At 35.4% G+C, this 24,590-nt stretch overlaps 1 protein-coding gene across 2 annotated transcripts in view; it reads right to left on the reverse strand.

Annotated features, from left to right (window-relative positions):
- Positions 1 to 394: 394 nt before the first annotated feature.
- The window catches only part of FERRY3 (FERRY endosomal RAB5 effector complex subunit 3), a 46,192-nt gene continuing 21,996 nt past the window's right edge, over positions 395 to 24,590 (reverse strand). For both annotated transcript variants that reach the window (XM_036082119.2, XM_036082123.2), the window contains 8 exons: positions 23,797 to 23,903; positions 21,934 to 22,131; positions 20,985 to 21,113; positions 16,611 to 16,685; positions 11,742 to 11,944; positions 2,211 to 2,268; positions 1,558 to 1,625; positions 395 to 943 (listed from right to left, as the gene is read on the reverse strand). In XM_036082119.2, coding sequence (XP_035938012.1) covers positions 851 to 943; positions 1,558 to 1,625; positions 2,211 to 2,268; positions 11,742 to 11,944; positions 16,611 to 16,685; positions 20,985 to 21,113; positions 21,934 to 22,131; positions 23,797 to 23,903 — 931 coding nt within the window. In that variant the 3' untranslated portion in view covers positions 395 to 850. The remainder of the gene's footprint in view (positions 944 to 1,557; positions 1,626 to 2,210; positions 2,269 to 11,741; positions 11,945 to 16,610; positions 16,686 to 20,984; positions 21,114 to 21,933; positions 22,132 to 23,796; positions 23,904 to 24,590) is intronic.

Below are 24,590 nucleotides of genomic sequence, written 5' to 3' on the forward strand. Positions count from 1 at the left end.
GACATAGTTATCAGCAATGGAATGCAGGAAGTAGAAGAATGGTTAAGGAAGTTGAGAATGCAGGAAGCAGGATGGAGAAATGAAAATGATCTTTGTTGTCTGACTGTCATAATGTTGATGAACACTAAAATCCTGCCAGGTGCTGGTTTGGACTAACTTTCCATTGGGCTTGCAAATGAGCATACTATTTTCCCAGCCCATGAAATGTTATTAATAGACAAGGGCAAGGTCATATAGAGAGGGTGAGACAGAGGTAAAGAATCCAAAGTCCTTTCCTGATTTTTTTTTTCTGATTTATAAAACCTTAGAGTTTTTGAAACAGGAGAATTTAAAAGTTTGTCTCATATGTTTGTGTTTCTACAAAGATTTTCACAAGAAATCCATACTTGCAATGTATATCTCAGTGCCTTTTAATTTTTGCTTGGCAAATAAGGTAAAGGAAAGATTTTATTTTTATGGTTAATTAAGTCGCACTTGATATGACTCAAACCTTTTGGAAAAGTCAAATGTCTCCATGAAAATGCAATTAACAATCTCCTGTATCAAGTGTCCAGGTATGATATATAGGACGTTTTAACTTACTAATATTCACAGACAGGGCATAACAGTAGAAAAAAAGATTTTTTCATAAAGAAATTTTAAGAATAAATGTATAAGTAAAAGGCTGATCACTAGACTATATGGTATATGAATTTTTGTAAGGTTTCACAGACCTACATCATGATTTGATTTGGGGCTTGGATTACAAGTTCTCTTTCTGGGCATCTTTTGCTTGACAGAATCCCAGCACAGCTCAAGTTCCTGGAAAGTTTAACAGTCTTCTTCTGCCAACGTGTCAGTCTCTAAGGATTTAGTGCTTGGATGTCAGAGTAAGTGTTGACGATACTCGGAAGATCTGGGGGAGCATGTTACTAAGTTGATAAAACATTTCTTCAGAAATACTCTGTTAGAAGTAAAAAAAAAAAAGTTCACACTTGATCATCATTGATTTTTAAAATTTTGAAGTAATTTAAAATATGGAACTAGTTCTAGATAGGGAGAGCAGTATATGAAAATTCTCTTTCATGACTGAGTTAACTGCATGGTTATGGACAGGGGGTGTTTTCCTTCTGAGAACCTATGTTGTTTCTGTCAAATAGTAAATTTGATTACCAGAAAAATCCCTAGATAACTCTAGTATAGTCAGTAAGTAAAGTACCACTAATTTTGCTAGGCTCTATATAGAATACAGAATCATTTTTTGCTAATGCCCTTTTACGTGAATTCTTCAATCACGTATTTATTGAATTCTTCAATCATAAATGTGGGAAAAAAAACAAAAGATGAGTCAAATTTGGTTTTGGGGTTAAATAAAAGATCCCTTGAGTGGCAGATGCTGACATCTTTGACAATAAACTAAATGCTTTTATGGCATCCAAACACTTCTCCCCTTAATAAACAGAAAGCTGTAAGCATTTCATTATGTTATATTGAGTTTAGGACAGGGTGTCTAGCTGTATCTGGGAGCAATATTATAGCAGAGATTAAACTGGGGAGAGATCTATTCAGATAACACACCTGTGGTACTAGGAACTGTACTGTTCTGGAAATTCCTCCATCCCATGAAGCCATTTCCATCATGAAACCTAAAACAGAACAACAGACTTTGCTGAATTATGAGTTCTGGTCCTCAAACCTACAAGTCCCTTATGAAGATAAACTGAATTTTCATGTGGGGCTTCATGTCTTGCCTTTTTAGGTAGCCACTTGTGTGCAGGAGAGGCTAGGCCCAAAGAACAGATAAACTTCTGCAATCCTTAATTCCCCATGCCAGAGAGGTTTAACATAATTTTGTTAATGCATTTTTACTCATGATTTCTCAAGTCCTATTTAGTCTCTATACAATGAAGCTAAAGCAGGTTATTAAAGGATAATTGAAGATGTGGTTCTATTTTTTTCTTTTTAAGAAAATAAAAAGGCAATAGAGAGCAAGATATAATCAGAGCAAAATATAAATAATATCCAAATATCCTTGCATTTCAAGAGGGCCAGAGATTTATTTTATGACTGGAAAAAAGATAAGTAAAAAATATTTGCCTTGTTAAACCACTTTTAATTGAGGCACCAGAGGACAGAGGTAACGTTCATATTCTTCTCCTGGGTTTCTCTAGTTTCAGTAGTTGGGACTAAGAAATACAGGTCATGTTGTTAAAATATAAGGTTATGCTCACCTTTGACACACTTAAACACAAGTTCTGCTCTCCTTAAGCACCATGGTATAGTCATTTCCTAAAGAGAGAACCAAAATAAATCATGTTTTTAACAGAATTTTGTAAAAAAAAAAAAAAAATCAAGTCTTAATTTATCTATAACATTGACCTCTACTTTGTGAACAGATTTGGGCAACTTTTTGCTAACTTTAGCTGGATTTCTCTGGTCTTTAGGTATAACTCCTTATAGCTGTTAGATTACATTTGTGGAATAGAAACCAATTTAATTATCCTAGTAAATATAATTTAAAAAATAAACATACCCTTAGAACTTTCTAGATAATTAATTCTAAAGACAAAGTGACATCAGAACTCCAACTACTGTGTTTCAGCATGAATAATTCCATTAACTTGTATAATACTGGAACAATGCATCAAAATGCTTTTATTGTATAACATGTTATTTAAAAAGTGACAGAAATACACAAACATCCCATCCCAGCCACCTACCAAACCAAATGTATTCATTTTTCTACATTCCTTTCTAATCTCTGATCAAATGCACACATGAGTGCTACTGCCAGACTATAATCGATTCACTTATAATTTTCTATAGTTACAATCAGTGATTATACCATTTTAAATTCTACTTCTTTTCATTATCTCCAGAATTACTTTTCCATGTTGCGAGTCTTCATAATCATAACTATAATATACATTTATTATTTCATTAGAGTGGTTCTGAACCTTTTTGGGTCTTAGGATCTTTTACCCTCTTTTTTTTTTTTTTTTAAGATTTTTATTTATTTGACAGAAAGAAAGAGAGCACAAGCAGGGGGAGGGGTAGACTCCCTGAGGAGCAGGGAGCCTGATGCAGGACTTGATCCCAGGACCCTGGGATCATGACTTGAGCCGAAGGCAGACACTTAACCGACTGAGCCACCCAGGTGCCCCAATATTATACACTCTTAAAAATCAATGAGGACACCAATGAGCTTTTGTCTATGTGGATTTTATCTCTTGATAGTTATTACATTGGAAATTAAAACAGAAAAATGTAAAAAATATTGATAATGAAACAGCAGAAAGAGAAATTAAAGAATCAATCCCATTTACAACTGCACCAAAAACTGTAAGATATGTAGGAATAAACCTAACCAAAGAGGTGAAAGACCTGTACTCTGAAAACTACAAAACACTGATGAAAAAAATTTAAGCAACAACAAATGGAAAGACATTCCAAGCTCATGGATTGGAAGAACAAGTATTGTTAAAATGTCTAACTCTCCAAAGCAATCCACAGATTTAATACAATCCCTATCAAAATACCAACAGCATTTTTCACAGAACTAGAACAAACAATCCTAAAATTTGTATGGAACCACAAAACACCCTGAATAGTCAAAGCAACCTTGAAAAAAGCAAAGCAAAGCTGGAGGCATTGCAATTCTGGACTTCAAGTTATATTACAAAGCTGTAGTGATCAAAACAGTATGGTGCTGGCACAAAAATAGACACATAGATCAATGGAACAGAACAGAAAACCCAGAAATGAACCCACAACTATATGGTCAATTAATCTTCAACAAAGGAGGCAAGAATACGCAATGGGAAAAAGTCTCTTCAAATGGTGTTGGGAAATTGGACAGCAACACACAAAAGAATCAGTTTCACTTAAAAATGACAATGAAAAACCTATTGCATGTTAACATATTTTTAGAAAAGATTACTTATTTTAGAGAGAGAAAGGATGTGTGTGTGCACAAGCAGGGGGTGGGGAGAGGGTGAGGGAGAGAAGGAGACTCCCCCCTGAGTGCAGAGCCCAATATGGGGATCAATCTCACCACCCTGAGATCATGACCTGAGCCGAAATCAAGAGTCCAACGCTTAACTGACCAAGTCACCCAGGCGCACCTAACATGTTTTGTGTTTTTTTTTTTTCAGTAGAAAGTAACTATATTTCCTCAAACAAAAAAATTTAAGCGAGAAGAGTGGCAATGATTTACATATCTTCAAATCTCATTAAAGCCTGGTTTAATAGAAGACATCTGGATTCTTATATCTGCTCTGCATTTAATCTGTTGTGTATAGCCTCTGGAAAAACTCACTGATGCTCATGAAAAAATGAGAATGGAAAAGACAAATAATGCTTTAGTATCATTATGAAAATATTTTAAATCTTGCTGAGCCCTAGAAAGGGGCTAAGATCCTAGGGGGATCTTCAGAACACAAATTTAAAAACTGCTGTTTTATAGAGTTAAGGTATTGTAATTATTTAAAATTTATATACATATTATTATTTTTTAAGGTTTTTTTTAAAGATTTTATTTATTTATTTGACAGAGAGAGAGAGAGTGAGACAGAACACAAGTAGGGGGAGTGGCAGGCAGAGGGTGAGAGAGAAGCAGGTTCTCCACTGAGCAGGGAGCCCAATGTGGGACTCAATCCCAGGACCCGGGGATCATGACCTCAGCCGAAGGCAGACACTTAACCGACTAAGCCACCGAGGCACCCCTTAAGTTTTAATTTAAATTCCAGTTAGTTAACATACAGTGTAGTATTAGTTTTGGGTATACAAATATAGTGATTCAGCACTCCCATACAACACCCAGTGCTCATCACAAGTGCACTCCTTAATCCCCCCACCCACCTCCCCTCTGGTAACCATCAAGTTGTTCTCTATAGTTAAGAGTCTGTTTCTTGATTTACCTCTCCCTCTCTTTTTTTTTCCCCTTTGCTTGTTTTGTTTCTTAAATTACACATAGGAGTGAAATCATATGGTATTTGTCTTTCTCTAACTGACCTACGTTTAGAATAATACTCTCTAGCTCCATCTATGTTGTTGCAAATGGCAAGATTTCATTCTTTTTTATGGCTGATTAATATTCCATTGTATATGGAATTTTATGATGGACATTTGGGTTCTTTCCATAATTTGGCTATTGTTGATAATGCTGCTATAAACATCGGAGTGCATGTATCCCTTCGAATTAGTATTTTTGTATTCTTTGGGTAAATACCTAGTAGTGGGAACCCTCTTGCACTGTTGGTGGGAATACAAAGTGGTGCAGCCACTCTGAAAAATAGTATGGATATTCCTCAAAAATTTAAAAATAGCCTATAATCCAGCAATTGCACTACTAGGTATATTTATTATTTTATTATTTATAAATAATATAAATAAATATAAACATGTTTTTCTGATATATTTCTGACATTTATTATTCCATCAATGAAATTATATATATGTATGCATGCAAGTATATACATATGTATGCCATGTATACATGACAGACAGTATATATATACCGTCAAACTGCCAAGATCTCACTAAAGAATCTCTATTTGCTGTCAGTCAAAAAACCCTGAGTACATGTTTAATCTTTCTACTGGGTGCAGTAAATGTGATGCAATAAACAAATTCATAGCCAAAAAAAAGAGAGAAAGAATCACTACTGATCCCTTATTATTAACTAAACTCCATAGTTCATGCAGATTTCCTTAGTTTTTATCTAATGATGTCTTCTGTTCCAGGATCACATCCAGCATACTATACTATATGGAGTTATAATGTCACCTCAGGCCTGTGAGTTTCTCAGACTTTCCTTGTTTTTGATGACCTTACAGTTTTGAGGAGTCCTGGTCAGGTAAGGGATGCCTTCTACTGGAATTTGCTGTTTTTCTCATGGTCAGACTGGTGCTATGGATTTTGGTAGGAAGACTACAGAGGTAAGGAGCCATTTTTATAATATCATATCAATACACCTTATCAACATGATTTATGACTGTTGACATTGATCTGGATCACCTGCTGAGGCAGTGATTCTCAGGTTTCTCCACTGTAAAGTTATTCCCCTCTCCCGTTCCCCAACCTTTCCACAACATACTCTTTAGAAAGAAGTCACTCACTGTGAACAGCACACATGTGAAAGGTGATTTTTGCTTCCCTCCCTGAAGAATGAGTATCTATATAAATTATTTGGAATTCCTCTGCATTGTTTCTTCTCCCCTATTTATTTATTCAATCATCTGTTTACAACAGTATGAACTTATGGGTATTTACTTTATACAATGGGTTATAATTCAATGATTATTAATTACCAAACCTTTTCTCAGTTTTATATTCTAATTGTCCTTACTGGTAATAATTCACATTAGTGACCACTCCCTTTTTTCATAAAACTTGCCTGACCCCCAAAACTGAGAGTTTTTCCCCTAAGGTCAGGAACAAGACAAGGATGTCCACTCTCATGACTTTTATTCAACATAGTACTAGAGATCCTAGCCACAGCAATGAGACAACAGAAAGGAGTAAAGGCATCCAAATTGGTAAGGAAGAAGTAAAACTTTCACTATTTGCAGATGACATGATACTATATATAGAAAACCCAAAAGACTCCACCAAAAAAACCACCAGAACTGATAAATGAATTCAGGAATGTTACAGGATACAAAATCAATGTACAGAAATCTGTTGCATTTCCATACACTAATAATGAAGCAGTTGAAAGAGAAATGAAGAAAACAATCTCATTTACAACTGTACCAAAAACTGTAAGATACCTAGGAATAAACCTAACCAAAGAGATGAAATACTTGTACTCCAAAAACTATAAGACACTGATGAAAGAAATTGAAGATGACACAAAAAATGGAAGACATTCCAACCTCATAGAACAGAAATTTATATTGTTAAAATGTCTATATTACTCAAAGCAATATAAACATTTAATACAATCCCTATCAAAATACCAACAGCATTTTTCACAGAGCTAGAACAAACAACCCTAAAATTTGTATGGAACCACAAAACACCCCGAGTAGCCAAAGCAACCTTGAAAAAAGAAAAGCAAAGCAAAGCTGGAGGCATCGCAATTCTGGACTTCAAGTTATATTACAAAGCTGTAGTGATTCAAGACAGTATGGTGCTGGCACAAAAACAGACACATAGATTAATGGAACAGAATAGAAAACCCAGAAATAAAACCACAACTATATGGTCTTTGACATTAATCTTCAACAAAGGAGGCAAGAATATGCAATGGGAAAAAGTCTCTTCAACAAATGGTGTTGGGAAAATCAGACAGCAATATGCATAAGAATGAAACTGGACCACTTGCTTATACCATACACAAAAATAAACTCAAAATGGATTAAGGATCTAAATGTGAGATTTGAAACCATAAAAATCCTAGAAGAGAGCACAGGCAGTAATTTCTCTGATATCAGCTGTAGCAGTATCTTTCTAGATATGTCTCCTGAGGCAAGGGAAACAAAAGCAAAAATAATTGGGACCACATTAAAAAAAAAAAAAAAAGCTTCTGCACAGCAAAGGATTAACTAAAAGAACTAAAAGACAACCTACTGAACAGGAGAAGATATTTGCAAATGACATATCCGATAAAGGGTTAGTATCCAAAATATATAAAGAACTGACACAACCCAACACCCCAAAACCAAATAATCCAACTAAAAAATGGGCAGGAGACATGAACAGACATTTTTCCAAAGAAGACATCCAGATGGCCAACAGACATGAAAAGATGCTCAACATCACTCATCATCAAGGAAATACAAATCAAAACTACTGTGAGATACCAGCTAAAATCAAAAGCTCAGGAAACAAGTGTTGGTGAATAGGTGGAGAAATAGGAACCCTTCTGTGATGGGGCACCTGGGTGGCTCAGTTGGTTAGGCGACTGCCTTCGGCTCAGGTCATGATCCCTGGGTCCTGGGATCGAGCCCCGCATCGGGCTCCCTGCTGGGCCGGAAGCCTGCTTCTCCCTTTCCCACTCCCCCTGCTTGTGTTCCCTCTCACGCTGTCTCTCTCTCTCTGTGTCAATTAAATAAATAAATAAAATCTTTAAAAAAAAAAAAAAGGAACCCTTCTGTGCTGCTGGTGGGAGTGCAAATTGGTGCAGCCACTGTGGAAGACAGTATGGTGGTTCCCCAAAAATTTAAAAATAGAACTACCCTACAATCCACTAATCACACAACTGGGTATTTACCCAAAGAATACAAAACCATGAATTCTAAGGATATATACACCCCTATGTTTACTGCAGCATTATTTACAATAGCCAAGCTATGGAAGCAGCCAAAGTGTCTATCAATAAGATGAATGGATAAAGAAGATGTGGTATATATATGCATGGAATATTATTCAGCCATAAAAAGAATGAAATCTTGCCATTTGCAACCACATAGATGGATCTAAAGAGTATAATGCTAAGCAAAATAAGCTTGTCAGAGAAAGACAAATACTATATGATTTCACTCATATGTGGAATTTAAGAAACAAATGAACAAAGAAAAAAAAAGAGACAAACCAAGAAACAACCTCTTAACTAGAGAACACACTGATGGTTAATAGAGGGGAGGTCAGTGGGGGGATTGGTGAACTAGGTGAAGGGGATTAAGAATACACTTATCTCGATGAGCACTGGGTTGCTATATGGAAGTGCTGAACCACTATATTGCACACCTGAAACTAAAATAACACTATATGTTAACTACACTGTAATTAAAATTTTTAAAAATGTCAATTATGATTATAATTGCAGACAATATCTTCTAAAAAATAACAGGCCATACTTTGACTATTCAACTTGAATCTTCTGATTAGGGTAAGGTTGAACTGCAGAGGTGATTAAGATTTAGTTGGTATATGTCTTAAAAGTTATATCAGAATTATTTTCTGAGTTCATACACCCATGGGAGAAACTGAAAAACTATTCTTTACTCTCAAGTATATGCCTCTGAGGTACCTGAAATACTATTAATCAGTTTCTCAGTCATTATCTGAAGGTGAGGAACAGTCTGGCATTCTTATTTTTCACATTCAAAAACAATGGGTTAGGTACAACCACTTTGGGAAACTATTTGGTTGTAAATACCAAAGCTAAACATACACATACCGTGACACCTAACAATTCCATCCCTAAGTATATACCTAACAGAAATGCCAAAATCTATGTACTAGAATGTTCATAGCAACGTAAGTCATAATAATCAAAACCTAGAAACTACCCAAATGTCCATAAATAGTAGAATGCATTGCTAAATAATTGTGGTCTAATCACACAGTGAAGTAATATCTAACAATGTGAATGAACAATCTACAACCACAGACAATAATAAGGGTAAATTTTACAAACATAATTATTGAGTGAAAGAAGCCAGATACAGGAATATGTATATATGATTCTACTTATATAAACTACAAAAACAAGTCTAAGTAATCTATGCTTTTCAAAATGGAAAAAAATGGTTACCCTCATGGAGAGAGTGTGGTTTACCTGACTGGAAGGGAGCATGAGGATGGCTTCTGGGGTGGTGATAATGTTCTGTTTTATGATCTAGGTATTGGTTACATGGGTGTTAAGTTTGTGAAAATTTGAGCTATATGCTTATGTATACTTTTCTATATGTGTATTCTACTCTAATAAAAATTTAAAAACAAATAACATCTTCATCAACCACAATTATAATAACTAAAACCTTTAAGTCCCAAATTATTCAATAAGTTAACAACAAAAAAGAAAAGGAAATCAGGAACTTGATATTCTTGGCTTGCACGTTCATTCCATACCTATCAGGTTAGATTGGCACCAGTATGACAGTATCTTAGATTACAAATATCTATAGAGATAAACTGGTGATTATCAGGATGTCTTTCTTTTCGCTGATAGATGATTTTTTCCTTTTTTTTTTTTAAACTGCAATTAATTTCTACAGCTCTAGCTACCACAGAACATGGGCTGTTTCAGACATTATCGTCATTACTGTGCACACACTAAAATGTGGTAACCGAGCGTCTAGAAATTCTGTTTGTTAGAGGAAGTAAACAACACCTGAAAATGCTTTGGGACCCTTGCATGAAAGCTAAAAGATTAACTCTATATCCTGTGCAATGTTGTCTGAGTTTATAGAATAAACTTCTTGACCCGAATGGATGTTTAAATACAACAAATGGGAGGATCGCGGCTCAATATACTTTTGTGAATTAAAATGGACACTTTGGAAACAAACTTAATGTCCTGCAGCTGGCTGTCCCAATTTAAAACATGTAACTTTTGTAACATTGTGGGAGAGGGAATGCTAGTAGTATCAGATGTCTGGAAGTAAATCCAAACTTAGTGACTTTTGGAAATACTGTTTTTGAGGTTGTTTCCCACCTACATATAACCATTTTTATAAACTGGTTAACCAGGAGTCCAGCTGCAGGAATGTTTGGATGTTTCCTTGCGGCTGGAATTCATCACAAACTTTCTTTGTTATTCTCCAAAGACTTTTATAGATGGACTAGTTAGTGATAACAATGGCTAAACATTCCTGATGGAACTAAAACTTTATAAAGCTACAGTTGAAAAAACCCCAAACAAACCATGTGTGTTAATCTCTCCTGATACCATATTAGGTATGACTTAGGCTATATAAGTGAATGGAATGATATATCAGGCAGTTGGATACACCTTTCATAGGATGGAGCCAGAATTCTCTTAATTGAAACAACGTGTCTGATGAAAATACAAATGGGATGTAAGTGGTAAATCATTTAAAATCACCTCATCTTACCTGGAATTGATTTTGTGTGTGTGTTTACATAGGGTATTGCATTTAAAATGAATGAATCGAAATGTTTTGCTCTAAAAAGCAGCATTTATACATCTTTTATTTCGAGAAATAACTTTTAATAATCAATGATCAAACTTCCTTCCTGACATTCACAATTTGCATTAAGCCATTTCGTTTAAAAAAAAAAAAAAAAAGCCACCTCCAAACCAGCAGGCCCCAAGTTGCTGATGTGGGTCCTTCATCACCAGGCTGACCACTAGCTTTCCCAGAAGCACTTGCCTGCACCACCACTGTTTTGAGGCTACTTTGTTTCTCCAGACTATTTGAAATTGAGTTTTGGTCTTTGTATTATTTCTTCAGCTTATTCCCTCTAACCAGTTTTTATGTGGATGAGAAGGAAAACAGGAGAGAAAGCAGTCACGGGAAGATTTTTTTCCAAAGCACAGTACATAATAAAATGAATGGATGATTATGCCACATTTTAACTGTAGAAGCCAACACTTATATTATCCAAAAAGCATCCTTGAGCATCTTTGAGAGAATGTTAAAATGAGGCTGGCTTCTTCCTGTTACCTAGTATCTCCTTCTGTTGCCTATTAATGCATACTCAGAGAATGCAAACTAATTTTAATATTAGTGTAGGCCAAATATAAATGTGGAGGTAAATCTAATGCTACTTAAGACAAAAATGGAGGAAGAGGGAGAGAAGTAGGGGCGTATGTCTTATCCAAAGCTAAAGCTAATTCTGATTTTCTAGTTTACCTACTATAAGACTATAATTCTCTGAACATAAATGGTTAAGGATTATTCACTATTTTGTATCATATGTCACTCAATGCTATTAACCAGATAGGAGATTCAAAGGTCCACTAGTTTTTTAAAAAGTGCTTTTAAAATGTAAAGTGGATTATTAATACTACACAGTATTGATGGTTAACATATTTATAAAATCATGGTATTCTTCTATCTGCTTACCTCTGACATATCATGCACCAGTAAGAGAGGTATGCTTATTGTTGTGATGTCATGGGTACAGCAAACCTTGAGTATATTTCGGAGTCCCATAATGGCAGGATCTCGAGCAGTGATGTTTCCTGATTTCACATTGTCATCCACACAAAGGTGGAAAGCAACATGTATTTCTGAGAGATTAGAATGCCGTGTAATGTAAAATTCTCCTGTGAACACCAAATACAATCATGATTTTCAAATGAATAAATCACATTCATCAATAGGCTTTATAAGTAACTATAATTAGGGCAGTCAATGAGCTGAACTAGGAGAGGTGTATCAGGAACCTATGTTGGGCTCAGGAAGCAAATACAGCCATTGCTCCTTAATTCTTGGAAAGGTGATGAAAAAAAGAGACAATAGCCAATTTTGCATTAGGTTCACAAATTGGTATGAAGTGACCACCAAGTCTTAAGTAAGTAAATCAAATGAGTACTTTTTGATGTAAATGCTCAAAATGTCCTACTTAACTCAAAGTGAGCATGTAAAAAAACAGGTTGCTTGATTACCTCTCTTCCCCACACCCTAAATCAGCATTCTCCATCTGAATTTGTGGATCTAATCTCCCTTCAGTTAGTTAATGGCACAGGACAAAACACAGAAGTTGCCCTTAATTACTTTCTATATCTCAGTATCTCTTCCCTAATCCACAATACAATTCATCATCAACTACTTTAAGTAATATCTCCAACAAATATCTCAAACCTGAGATACTCCATTTTAATTGCTATTACCCTACCTCATGCTCTTACCCTAGTTCACACTACCATCATCTCTCACCTAGGTTTTTGTCAAAGCCTCTTAATTAATCTCTCTGCTCCCAGTCTTGCCTACCTACAAACCATTTCCACATTTGCAGCCCAAACAATTTCAATATAAATCAGATTATAAAACTCTGCTACTTAACATTGTCCAACAGGCTCACACTTCATTCAGAAAACAATCCAAGCTCTTTACTGTGGTTCCCATGGCCTATGTGACCTGGATACTGCCTAGCTGTCTGTCCTCTTGTCTTACCCTCTCCTCTGTCCCATCCACACAGGCTTTTTAAAGTTCTTCAAACATGTAGAGCTTGTTCCCAAATCAGGGCTGCCTTGTCCAAGTTTTTCCCCAAGATTCTTATACGGCTGACTTTACAATGATGTCTCAGATCAAAGGTCACCTCCTCAGAGAGCTCTTCCTTGACTGTCTCATCTGGTATAGGACACCCCTCACTTCTTCTTCTCCACATTGTTCTATTTTCTTCTCAGCACTGAAATTCTTTGAGATTATTTTATTTTTAAAAAATTTTTTTATTTAAATTCAATTTAATTTATACTGTATTATTAGTTTCACAGGTAGAATTCAGTGATTCATCAGTTGCATACAACACTCAGTGCTCATCACATCACGTGTCCTCCTTAATGCCCATCCCCCAGTTACTCCAACCCCCACCCACCTCCCCTCCAGCAACCCTCAGTTTGTTCCCTACAGTTAAGAATCTCCTATGGTTTGCCTCCCTCTCTGCTCTCCTCTTATTTTTCCTTCCCTTTCCCTATGTTCATCTGTTTTGTTTCTTAAATTCCACATGAGTGAAATCATATGGTATTTGCTTTCTCTGACTGACTTATTTCACTTAGTATAATACCCTCTAGTTCCATCCATGTCATTGCAAATGGCAAGATTTCATTCTTTTTGATGGCTGAGTAATATTCCATTATATATATGTGTGTGTGGGTATAATGTGTGTGTACACACATATATCACCTTTTGTATCTATTCATCTGTTGATGGACATCTGGGCTCTTTCTATAGTTTGGCTATTGTGGACATTGCTGCTATAAACACTGGGGTGCAGGTACCCCTTCGGATCACTATGTTTGTACCCTTTGGGTAAATACCTAGAATGCACTTGCTGGGTTGTAAGGTAGCTCTATTTTTAACTTTCTGAGGAACCTCCATAGTGTTTACCAGAGTGGCTGCACCAGTTTGCATTCCCGCTAACAGTGTAGGAGGGTTCCCCTTCCTCTGCATCCTCACCAATATCTGTTGTTTCCTGACTTGTTAATTTTAGCCATTTTGACCAGCGTGAGGTATCTCATTCAGGTTTTGATTTGTATTTCCCTGATGCTGAGTGATGTTGAGCATTTTTTCATGCGTCTGTTGTCCATCTGAATGTCTCCTTTGGAGAAATGTCTGTTCATGCCTTCTGCCCATTTCTTGACTGGATTTTTTGTTTTTTGAGTGTTGAATTTGGTAAGTTCTTTTATAGATTCTGGATACCTGCCCTTTATCTGATAAGATATTTGCAAAGATCTTCTCCCATTCCGTAGGCTGCCTTTTAGTTTTGTTGACTATTTCCTTTACTGTGCAAAAGTTTTTTTTATCAAAGAGACCATTGTTTCTGCTCAATGACTACAGGGATTTTGTCTATCTTGTTTAATGTTCTATCTCCAGCACACAGAACAGTGCCTGGTACATAGAAGGTACTTAATAAGTATTTGTTGAATGACTTGATCAACAAATGTTTATAGACAAGCCTTAAAATCCATGCTTCCTATAATCACTCCATTTTCTATGTAGCCACACTAGCCATCGGCCTTTATATTCTACAGTTTCTCTCAGTATAAATATGTAAAATATACAAGCTTATAAAGAATATGTTTTTACAAACACACATGCCTCCCTGGAAATTCTGATATGAAAATTCTAGGAAAGCTTTGCTTCTAAGAACTACACTTCCATCACTAACCCCTGACCTCACAAATTCTGCTTCCCCTTGCTTCAAAGTCATTATCTTAGGATTTTACTTATATTGATTTATAAACACAGAGTATGCTTAAAAATATTTGATATACATTAGCACAGTGTTTACTCATCTGTAGTTACCAGTGTTCGTAAGCTGTATCCATGGATGCCACTAACAGGCCCCATGCAAGGGCCTTTTTTTTTTTTTTTTTTTTTTGACTTAAGATAAAAGATAAAAAGAAGAGTACAGCTACAATTTCCCTGGAAGGCAATAAAAGATGCAGACTGCCTATCAGAAACCTGGCAGACTGTATGAGACAGTATCATTCTGGGCCCAGTGAAGTATATTACCTCCTCAACTCTAACTGATCATTGAGATGAGGGGAGTGGCAGCATTAAATATGGGCTATGGTCCAGTGGTGAGGCAGATGACTTAGTGAACGAGTCAGGTGCTCCTAATCCCCAAATTGGCACTGCTTTGTTTGACCTTACATGACTTGTCTCTTGGCCTCATTTTACCCAGTAGTGAAATGGGGATCATGGAGCTGGCAGTGGTCATCAAAATAATATGATATAGCAGAAGAAGGACTAGATTGGGTATTGAGAAAATCTGGTCTCTAAGCACTTACTGGCTGAGTGATCTTGGGCAAATCAATTTGATTTATAGATCCTCTGTACTTCGTGTAAGAAATGAGAAAAATAATGCCTGACTGCTTTTCTTACAAAGCTGTTGTGAGAGTTAGATAATATAAACCATAAATACTTAGATAATGATAGAGCAAACCTCCTGGTAATAAATATATAAATAAAACTGTTTTCTTTTTCAACCTGAAAACTTAAAAGCATTTGTGATTTGGATCTTTCTTCATCTCTGGTAAACTTTCTTGCTGTTGGCATCCTTTAACAAATGGAAATTCAGATGCTGTCAGCATATCTAACCCAATAGTTTGATACTCCTTTTCTAATGCGGACTATGACATAGCCTCCTGATTTGGTGGTAATAATGTGATACTAACCTATAGGCTCTTCCCAAAAAGGAGCAAGGAAGGAAACAAATATAGCAAGAGAGAGGCAAGTTGAAAAAAACCCACACATCAGTACCTCCGGAATAGGTAATGAGATTGGCACATTTTAAGAAAGCCACAAAATATGGATGATTTAAATTATGGATCTGTGCAGAGAAATACAATAAATCCTGTCTCAATGAAGATATTTTTAGATAGAGAGGAGGACAGTTTCCTGTTCCACAAAGTGGAGGAAACAGCATGTGGTGATGCAATCCTGCCTCTAACATTACCCACGAAGGTAGAATCTCTGAAGGCGGGAGGGAGTTCGGAAGCTGATGACCACAAGCTGACTGACTGGGACTGACAAGATGAATACCAGAAAGCGACATGTTATTTGCTTATTAAATGGAATGTGACCTACATGTAGAAAATCTGGGGTAGAAACACTGAGGAAACAACCTAGTTATTTAGGAAAATGCAAACTTTACTAGTTAGCTCAAAAGACTTTATGCTTGTGAACAGATACGCCTTCCTTGCTATACTCTGTCATCTGAACACTACAAGGATCACCAGAGTGAATTCAATCTGGAAGAGGATCAAGAGCCTGAATTTCCATTTGATAAATAATCTATCTGAAAATAACAAAGGAAATTAAAGAAATGGGAAACAGGAACAGTTATGGGGAGGTGGAAATAAGAAAGATTCTAAATTATATGACTCATGTTCTTTCCACAAGTTCAACTGTTTCCGTCTCTAGTACTGTTTATATTTCAGAGTAAAAATGACTTCTTGCTTCATTTAAGAAACTAAGAAACAATGTATAACAGAAGAATTTTAAAATAGCAAATGGGATTAAATTTATGCAATTGTCTGGACAATTTTTATTGTATGGATCTAGAAAGTCAGTACTAGTATAAGAATAAAGATTTAAATTGCAGAACATCTGTGAAAGTATATTCTGTAGATACAATGTTGTTTCAAAGTGATACATTGACAAACTTCTTATAATGTATACACCATAAGAACTTTTATTTCAAATCTATGATCTCCATGGATGTGATCATAAGAAAATTGCAATTTCAAATAAAATACTACTTACCAGGTAAAATATTTAAGTAGTTTCTGTCAGCATTTTTAGCCTTATCATCATTTCCTCCATTTCGGTTTCCAGAATCTATTCATGAGATAATACAACATGAAAGAACATAACAACATATGAAGACACATTTAATTCTACTGCTCCCCAAACAATCAAAATAACAGCAAAAATTTACTAAGGATAGCTAGGTGCCAGGCATTCTGATACATGTTTTACATGCATAATCTCATTTAATTCTCACAAAACCCCTAAAACACAACCTCATGAGGTAGATACTGTTACTATCTTCATTGTATATATGAGGGAACAGAGGGTTACATAAGTTAAGTAACTTAACCAAGGATGCACAGTAAGTGGCAGAACCAGGTCTTGAACTCACATACCCAGATTCCAAACCCTAAGGGCTTAACCACATTTGACTTGGCAGTACCCTATTTTTCATCTGGGAGGTTCAGGGCACTAAATTAACTACACATAAAACAACTTCATTAGATAGTTGTAGAGTGGCCATCTTTATTTTTAGAATCTGAGTCACTGTTGCTGATATAACTTGTTCAGGACTACAAGCAATGGTTAGTAGTACCAGGAATCACTTGATATTCAGCCCATTCTGAAATCTGTTACTTCTTATCTGACACCATATACAATTTATTTCAAATAGATACGTGAGACTTTGTTTCAAATGGGAACTTCTTGTGTTAGATATTCAATAGTTGTTTTTTCTTTCTGGAAGGCATGATATTATTTAGAAGGATAAATATTGGTAAAATGAATCACAATTGACCATACATTATTATACTTGGACACAAATTATTTTACATATGTACGTGTATTTTTTTTTAAAGATTTTATTTATTTATTTGACAGAGACAGAGACAGCGAGAGCAGGAACACAAGCAGGGGGAGTGGGAAAGGGAGAAGCAGGCTTCCTGCTGAGCAGGGAGCCCGATGTGGGACTTGATCCCAGGACCCTGGGATCATGACCTGAGCCGAAGGCAGACGCTTAATGACTGAGCCACCCAGGCGCCCCTGTACATGTATTTTTAATAGATTTCTTATAAGATTCAGATGTATCTTCTACCAAAACTCAAAAATGCAGAATGAATATTAGCATTCAAAGCAGCTATCTTTAAGATGGTGTATATGTATTCCAATTAAATACAAAACTATTTGGAATGGCTATCAGCATCAGAGTATCACTTGAAAACAGTCAGAACTTCAAATGAGTAAACTGAAAATACCAAGGGCAATTATGGTTTCAAAAATGTTCTGAATGAAAGTAATTTAGTATTTTTACTTAGTGACTACTCGGAATAATTGATTATATCATTGTACCTTGTAAAATATTTTGTCAATAGAAGGAGAAAGAGGCAGAGAGAGGAGGCTCTGTGTTGCCAGAATCTATATTTAATGTAATAGTCTGTCTCTCATATAGAGCGATACAACTGATAGGCTTTTTTTTTTTTTTTTAAAGATTTTATTTATTCATTTGAGAGAGAGACAGACAGAGACAGAGAGAACACAAGCAAGGGGAGAGGGAGAAGCAGATTCCCCACTGAGCTGGGAGCCGGACATGGGACTCAATCCAGGACCTGGGAATCGTGACCTGAGCCTAAGGCAGACGCTTAACCATCTAGCCACCCAGGCACCCCAGCAACTGATAAGTTTTGAATAAATGTCTGATCATAGCACAGAAAACAAAAGAAATGATAAATAAGGACTCTAACAATTTTGTTTACATGGGGTATGAACAAACACAATGCCTACTAAGTGAATAAGAGAGAACAGTTCATAGCCCATTCCCCTCTCCATGTTTTAATGGTAATACCTTGTAATATTAAGAAAATTACTATTTTTCATTTTTAAAAAAATGTATATAACATGTACACAGAAAACAAAATTGCTTTTGGCTTGTTATCGTGGATTGTAGAAACATAAAGATTCTAATATAATGAACACAGTAAGGAAAACAATGGAATGCCTTAGAATAAACAGGTACTTGAGTATCAGGATGTAAACGTGTAGAACAAATATGTGGGTGTGCACAGAAGAGGAAAAGACAGAGAAAGTATTTTCACTGAGCTCTTCTATGACAACATGTGGGTTCCTTTCAGAAAGTTGTCTTTTATAGACCTGCTTGTTTCACTGACTCACTTAAACCACAAAATAGTTGCTTGAACAAGAACAAAATAATACCATGATTTACACACATTGCCTTAACCGTATGTGGTTTGAAAACTTCCTGTCATTTGCTGCACACTTTCTATCTCTCATAAATATACTTAGAATCCTCCTCCTTCTCCCACACCTGTCATGATCTCAATCTTCATGCTTTTAGTCACTACTAAGAATAATATTAAGATATTTCTGATTACATCACTGCTAGTTTGAATGAGATGGAGGAAGAAGATGGTAGAAGAATAAGAGGACACACTGGAATTTTCTGAAAGGTCCTTTGTTATGTTAGGATACATTTCTGTTATGACTTCCTCACACAGCCTGGCTCTGTCATATGTGACACACAGTGTCACAGCAAAGCCACAGTTCCCTAGAGTGGGAATATAAACTAGGGGTGAGGCTATGGAGAGCAACAGCTAACACTATCAAAACTACCAATGTATGTACCCTTTAACCGAGTAATTTCTCTTTCGGAGTCTATTCCTAGAGATATGCTCACACACGCACAATGATATACACATAAGGTGATTCATGCGTTATTACTTATAGTAGCAAAAATGTTGGGACAGATTAAATGTCCACCATGGAACTGATTAATAACAGGATGCCTTGCAATGGACTACTATGGGGCAGTGGAAAGCTAATAAGGATGTTTTTTATGCACTGATATGATATGATGGCCAAAATAAATAAATATTCAGTAAAAAAAGCAAAGTACGGAAAAGTGTGCAGAGAAAGATGCTACTTGTGTAAAAAGGAAAAATAAATACAGGCACACACATACACGCATGGATACACACATAGACATAGGTCTGGAGGTACAAGGCAGCCTTGGCTGCCTCTGCGGGGTGGGGAGACCTGAATGGCTGGCGGACAATTATGAAGACCTTCACTGTATGCTCTTTTGTACAGTTTAAATTGTGAATCTTGAGACTGTTTTACCTATTTAGGAAATGATTAAAAAATAAAACAAGTTTTTAGAAGTCTATTGAATATGGAAACCATAGTGAATGCTAATCAAGGTAAGTCTAGAGAGCTACCTTCTAGCATCAGGAGAAAGGGAGAAATTCTACAAATTACATTGGGAGAGGAACAAAGACAGCAAGCAAAGATAAAACAATATCTCTTTGCTTACTACAAAACACAAAACATATGAACCAAAAGTACTATGATGGTTTCTTTTAAACACTACAGTTGCAAAACAAACCAATAAAATAGACATCCAAGTACCAGAGGAAGATTTAAAAGTTTGACCAGCCACACTTTAAAAACTTGCCATATTTTATTTTTTGGGCAAGACATCAAGTTTTTATTAAAAAAATAAAATAAAATACTGAGTATGCATTAAAGCCAAATAAGAACATACACTGTTATTTTATGCCTGTGATATAATATGAAATGTCTGAAAAATAAGAAACACGCAACTTACATATATTTTTGAATGGATATTACCCTTATATTTAGCTCTTAACTAAAACTTACGATGCCAATTTAATTTATAAAGAAACTACTTTTTAAACTTATATTTTTCAATTAAAAAATAGAACTCTGTAATTTGAGCCAAAGTTCTTTCCTTTACCCAATCTTCCCTTAAGTCTAAGAATAAATAGAAATCTACAGAGAGATGCCACAAACATTTTCTATAGCTTTAAAAATAATTTTCCAGCAAATTTCTCAAATAGTTAGAAAGGATATTTATATTATGGATAAATATGAAAAAAAAACAGGACATAGTTCTGGACATAGTAATTTTTCAAAAGAACAATCAAAAACAAGTCTTATAACTGACTTCCTACTACCTAAGAGGGATCAAAGATAGAACATTTAAAAAGTATATTTTGTGCTAACATTTACTCTATCACTTCAGTGCCCTTTGAGGTAGTAATTATGTCCACTTTAGAGATACAGAACTTGGATCAAAAGACCACCAACTTTCCACTGAGTACTTTAAAGTGTAACTACAGAATTTAAATTTAAAGACAGTTTTTGCTAAGGTTATTGAACAAAGTCATGCAAAGAAGAAAATTAAGAACAGAAGTCAAGCTTCTAAAGATCTTGAATTTTGTTCTTAATTTCTTTCTTCCACTTTTCCACCAATACAACTTTCTGTATTTTAATAATGGTCCACATGCTATTAGAGTGCTTAGGGACAGAATACACTGAAAGTGAAATTTTGAAAAATTTAGTTTTACTGACCATGTGATTCTTTCAACTTACTCCTTCGTTGGGTTCTAGCATAAAGTACCACCTGCTGGACAACTTGCAGCTGCTCTTCAATTCGGGGAAAATGGAAGTCAGTACATTCTTGGCAAACTGTGGCAAAATCTAAAGGACCCAAAACATGTATGAACTTCTATAGGTGAACTATCAAATATTTAGTATTTACTTACAGACAATGAGAGCTAGCAGAATAAAATATAAAATTCACAAGTACGATTTCTTATACTTGCCCTTTCAATACTTATGTCTTAAGTTAGGGGACAGCAGTTTTGTTTGAATCAGAAACCTAATCTCTCAATCACTCAAAAGAGCAAACAATTAATAGACAAGGAAATTTTCAGATAATTCCAAACCTTCTTTAAATAATAGTTACTTTAATCATAATCCAGTCCCCTAAATGCTGAAAAATACAAGAAAGCTCTTTTATTTATGATGGGAAATAAACTCTATTCAAGCTTCCTTAAGAAGTTACACATTTCAATATATATAAAGTTTTTAAAATAATCATACAAAGTGAACTGTACAGAGGGAACATAGAATTATACCTAGAACATTTAAGAAATATGTTATCTAAAAAACCTAGGAAGAAAGGACAAAGGGATGAACTAAAATACACTGAGCCAGGATCTGCTTCTGAATTGAATACATTTGTGTCTTGATTATTCTTTTTGTTATGCCTTGAAGCAAGAATCCTATAAGAGCATTACTTATGATATAATAGAATTTTAAGAAAAAGTAAATATCCTGAAGCACTTTACCCATGCTGAAGTATGAAAGAAATCTAAAATAGCCATGGCTGGGTATGTGTGTTGCTTGGCTGCTAGAATACCAGGGCTAAATTTTTTGTTTTTCTGTAATTCCTTTCTTTGTAAGAATGGTATTAAAGGGGAAATTTAATGAAGGAAATATGGTAATGTTAACTTACCTCTTTTAATACCACTATATGAATTGATTCGATTATCTACTAGTAAAACCAGGCCACACAGAGACGTGGAATAAAGCGATAGGGCAGTCTGGAGTCGATGGAGCTTCACGCCACTTCGATGATTTCTTTTGTGCTTACAGAAGTCCAGCATATCTGCTCTCAGCAATCTCAAATTATGCATGGTCTTCAACTGGGCTCCTGGGGGGTGGGCAACAGTCCCAGAAAGAAACTCAGACAGCTGCAAAAATCCACTATAACAGGATGCAAATCTCTACGACAAGAATTCAGATAAATCTGTGCTACAAATAATTAGAAATAGGCCTTGCAATTTCCCATTCTGATAACTATTCAGATTTGACCTTTCTATTTTTAAAAAATAAATATTAGCTAAAACAGAAAATGTGTAGCCAACAAACTCTAGAAGCAGGACATAATTTTTTTTTAATTTAAATTTTAGTTAGTTAACACACAGTGCAATATTGGTTTCTGGGGTAGAATTCAGTGACATACAATTCAGTGTAGAATTCACTTACATACAACACCCAGTGCTCATCACAACAAGTACACCCCTAAATCCCCATCACCCAACTAGCCCATCTCCCACTCCCCTCCCTCCATCAACCACCAGTTTGTTCTCTATTGTTAAGAGTCTCTTATGGCTTGTTTCCCTCTCTCCTTTTTTACTTTCCCCCCTTCCCATATGTTCATCTGTTTTCTTTCCTAAATTCCACATTATGACTGAGATCATATAGTATTTGTCTTTCTCTGACTGATTTATTTCACTTAGCATAATACACTCTGGCTCCATCCATGTTGTTGCAGATGGCAAGATTTCATTTTTTTGATGGCTGAGTAATATTCCACTGTACATATATCTACCACATCTTCTTTATCCATTCATTGGTTGATGGACATTTGGGCTCTCTCCATAGTTTGGCTATTGTTGATAGTGCTGTTATAAACATTGAGGTGCATGTACCCCTTCAAATCTGTATTTTTGTATCCTTTGGGTAAATACCTAGTAGTGCAATTGCTAGATTGTAGGGTAGTTCTATTTTTAACTTTTTGAGGAACCTCCAAACTGTTCTCCAGAGCGGCTGCATCAGTTTGCATTCCCACCAACAGCGCAAGAGGGTTCACCTTTCTTGGCATCCTCACCAACATCTATTGTTTCTTGTGTTGTTAATTTTAGCCATTTTGACAGGGGTGAGGTGGTATCTCATTGTGGTTTGGATTTGTATTTCTCTGATGCTGAGTGATGTTGAGCATCTTTTCATGTGTCTGTAAGCCATTTGGATGTCTTCTTTGGAAAAGTGCCTATTCATATCTTCTGCCCATTTCTTGACTGGATTATTAGTTTTTTGGGTGTTGAGTTTGATAAGTTCTTTAAAGATTTTGGATACTAACCCTTTATCGGATATGTTGTTTACAAACATCTTCTCCCATTCCGTAGGCTGCCTGTTTGTTTTGCTGACTGTTTCCTTTGCTGTGCAGAAGCTTTTTATCTTGATGAAGTCCCAAAAGTTCATTTTTGCTTTTGTTTCACTAGCCTTTGGAGATATATCTTGAAAGAAGTTGCTGTGGCTGATGTCAAAGAGGTTACTGCCTATGTTCTCCTCTAGGATTTTGATGGTTTCCTGTCTCACATTCAGGTCTTTCATCCATTTTGAATTTATTTTTGTTTATGGTGTAAGAAAGTGGTCCAGTTTCATTCTTCTGCATGTTGCTGGGAGCAGGATATAATTTATAATTAAAAACAACATGGGTACATTGTACTCATATGCTAGGGATTTTTCTCTTACAGCATAAAAAAAGCTTCCCAAGTTATAATAAATTACTCCTGCAAAAAATGAATCCACTTACCTAAGTGAATGGTAAAACTTTCTTCCAACTTTCTCTGCTCCTCATAAATCCTTCCATTTGCTTCTACAGATTCTCTGAACTGACTTGGTTGAACTTTAATTTCCTCACTGAAATTAATAAAATTATTCATATGCTTTTTTGGTCTATTTGTCAGGAACTTTTCTTGAAGGAAAGAAAGCTTTATAATGAAATGAGACAAAACGAAAGCTGAGAGTACCACTTAATTTATTCCTAAACTACTCCTTAATCCATGGTAACAAGGAAGAATCATAAACACCAGAAGTTCTTAAAATTCCTACTTGTTTTTTTATTTCTTTACAGTAAGTATTGCATATTATTCTTTCCAGTCATTAGAATATCAACTCATGTGGCCCAAGAGAATGATTAAATGAAGTGATTAACTTACTACTTTAAAATGGCATATTTTAAAAAAATATAATATATCCTATATCAAGGCTGGCTCTAGGAAAAACTAAAAAATAGGTGAAGTTATAGAAATAAAAATTAAGAAGTCAAATAAAAGGAATAATAAAAAAGATGAAGTTCATTTTGATGTATTCAATCTTCTATTTTTTTAAATCTTTTCCTGCTTTTTTCCCTGCCAACATTCTCCTTCCATTCAAGGACTTTTCCCTTTGCTCTACTCTGTTCTTGTTTATTTGCTGAAAAGGTTTCCATGGAGGCACTGTACAACTGCACAACTGTAAATTCAAATTTCATGGTATGCTGAAGATGATATAAGTCTATAATAGTCATTTTGGACCACATGTTTGGGGTTATTCCAAAGCGTCTCA

The sequence above is a fragment of the Halichoerus grypus genome, chromosome 6 (assembly GCF_964656455.1).
Source record: "Halichoerus grypus chromosome 6, mHalGry1.hap1.1, whole genome shotgun sequence".
Lineage (NCBI taxonomy): Eukaryota > Metazoa > Chordata > Mammalia > Carnivora > Phocidae > Halichoerus > Halichoerus grypus.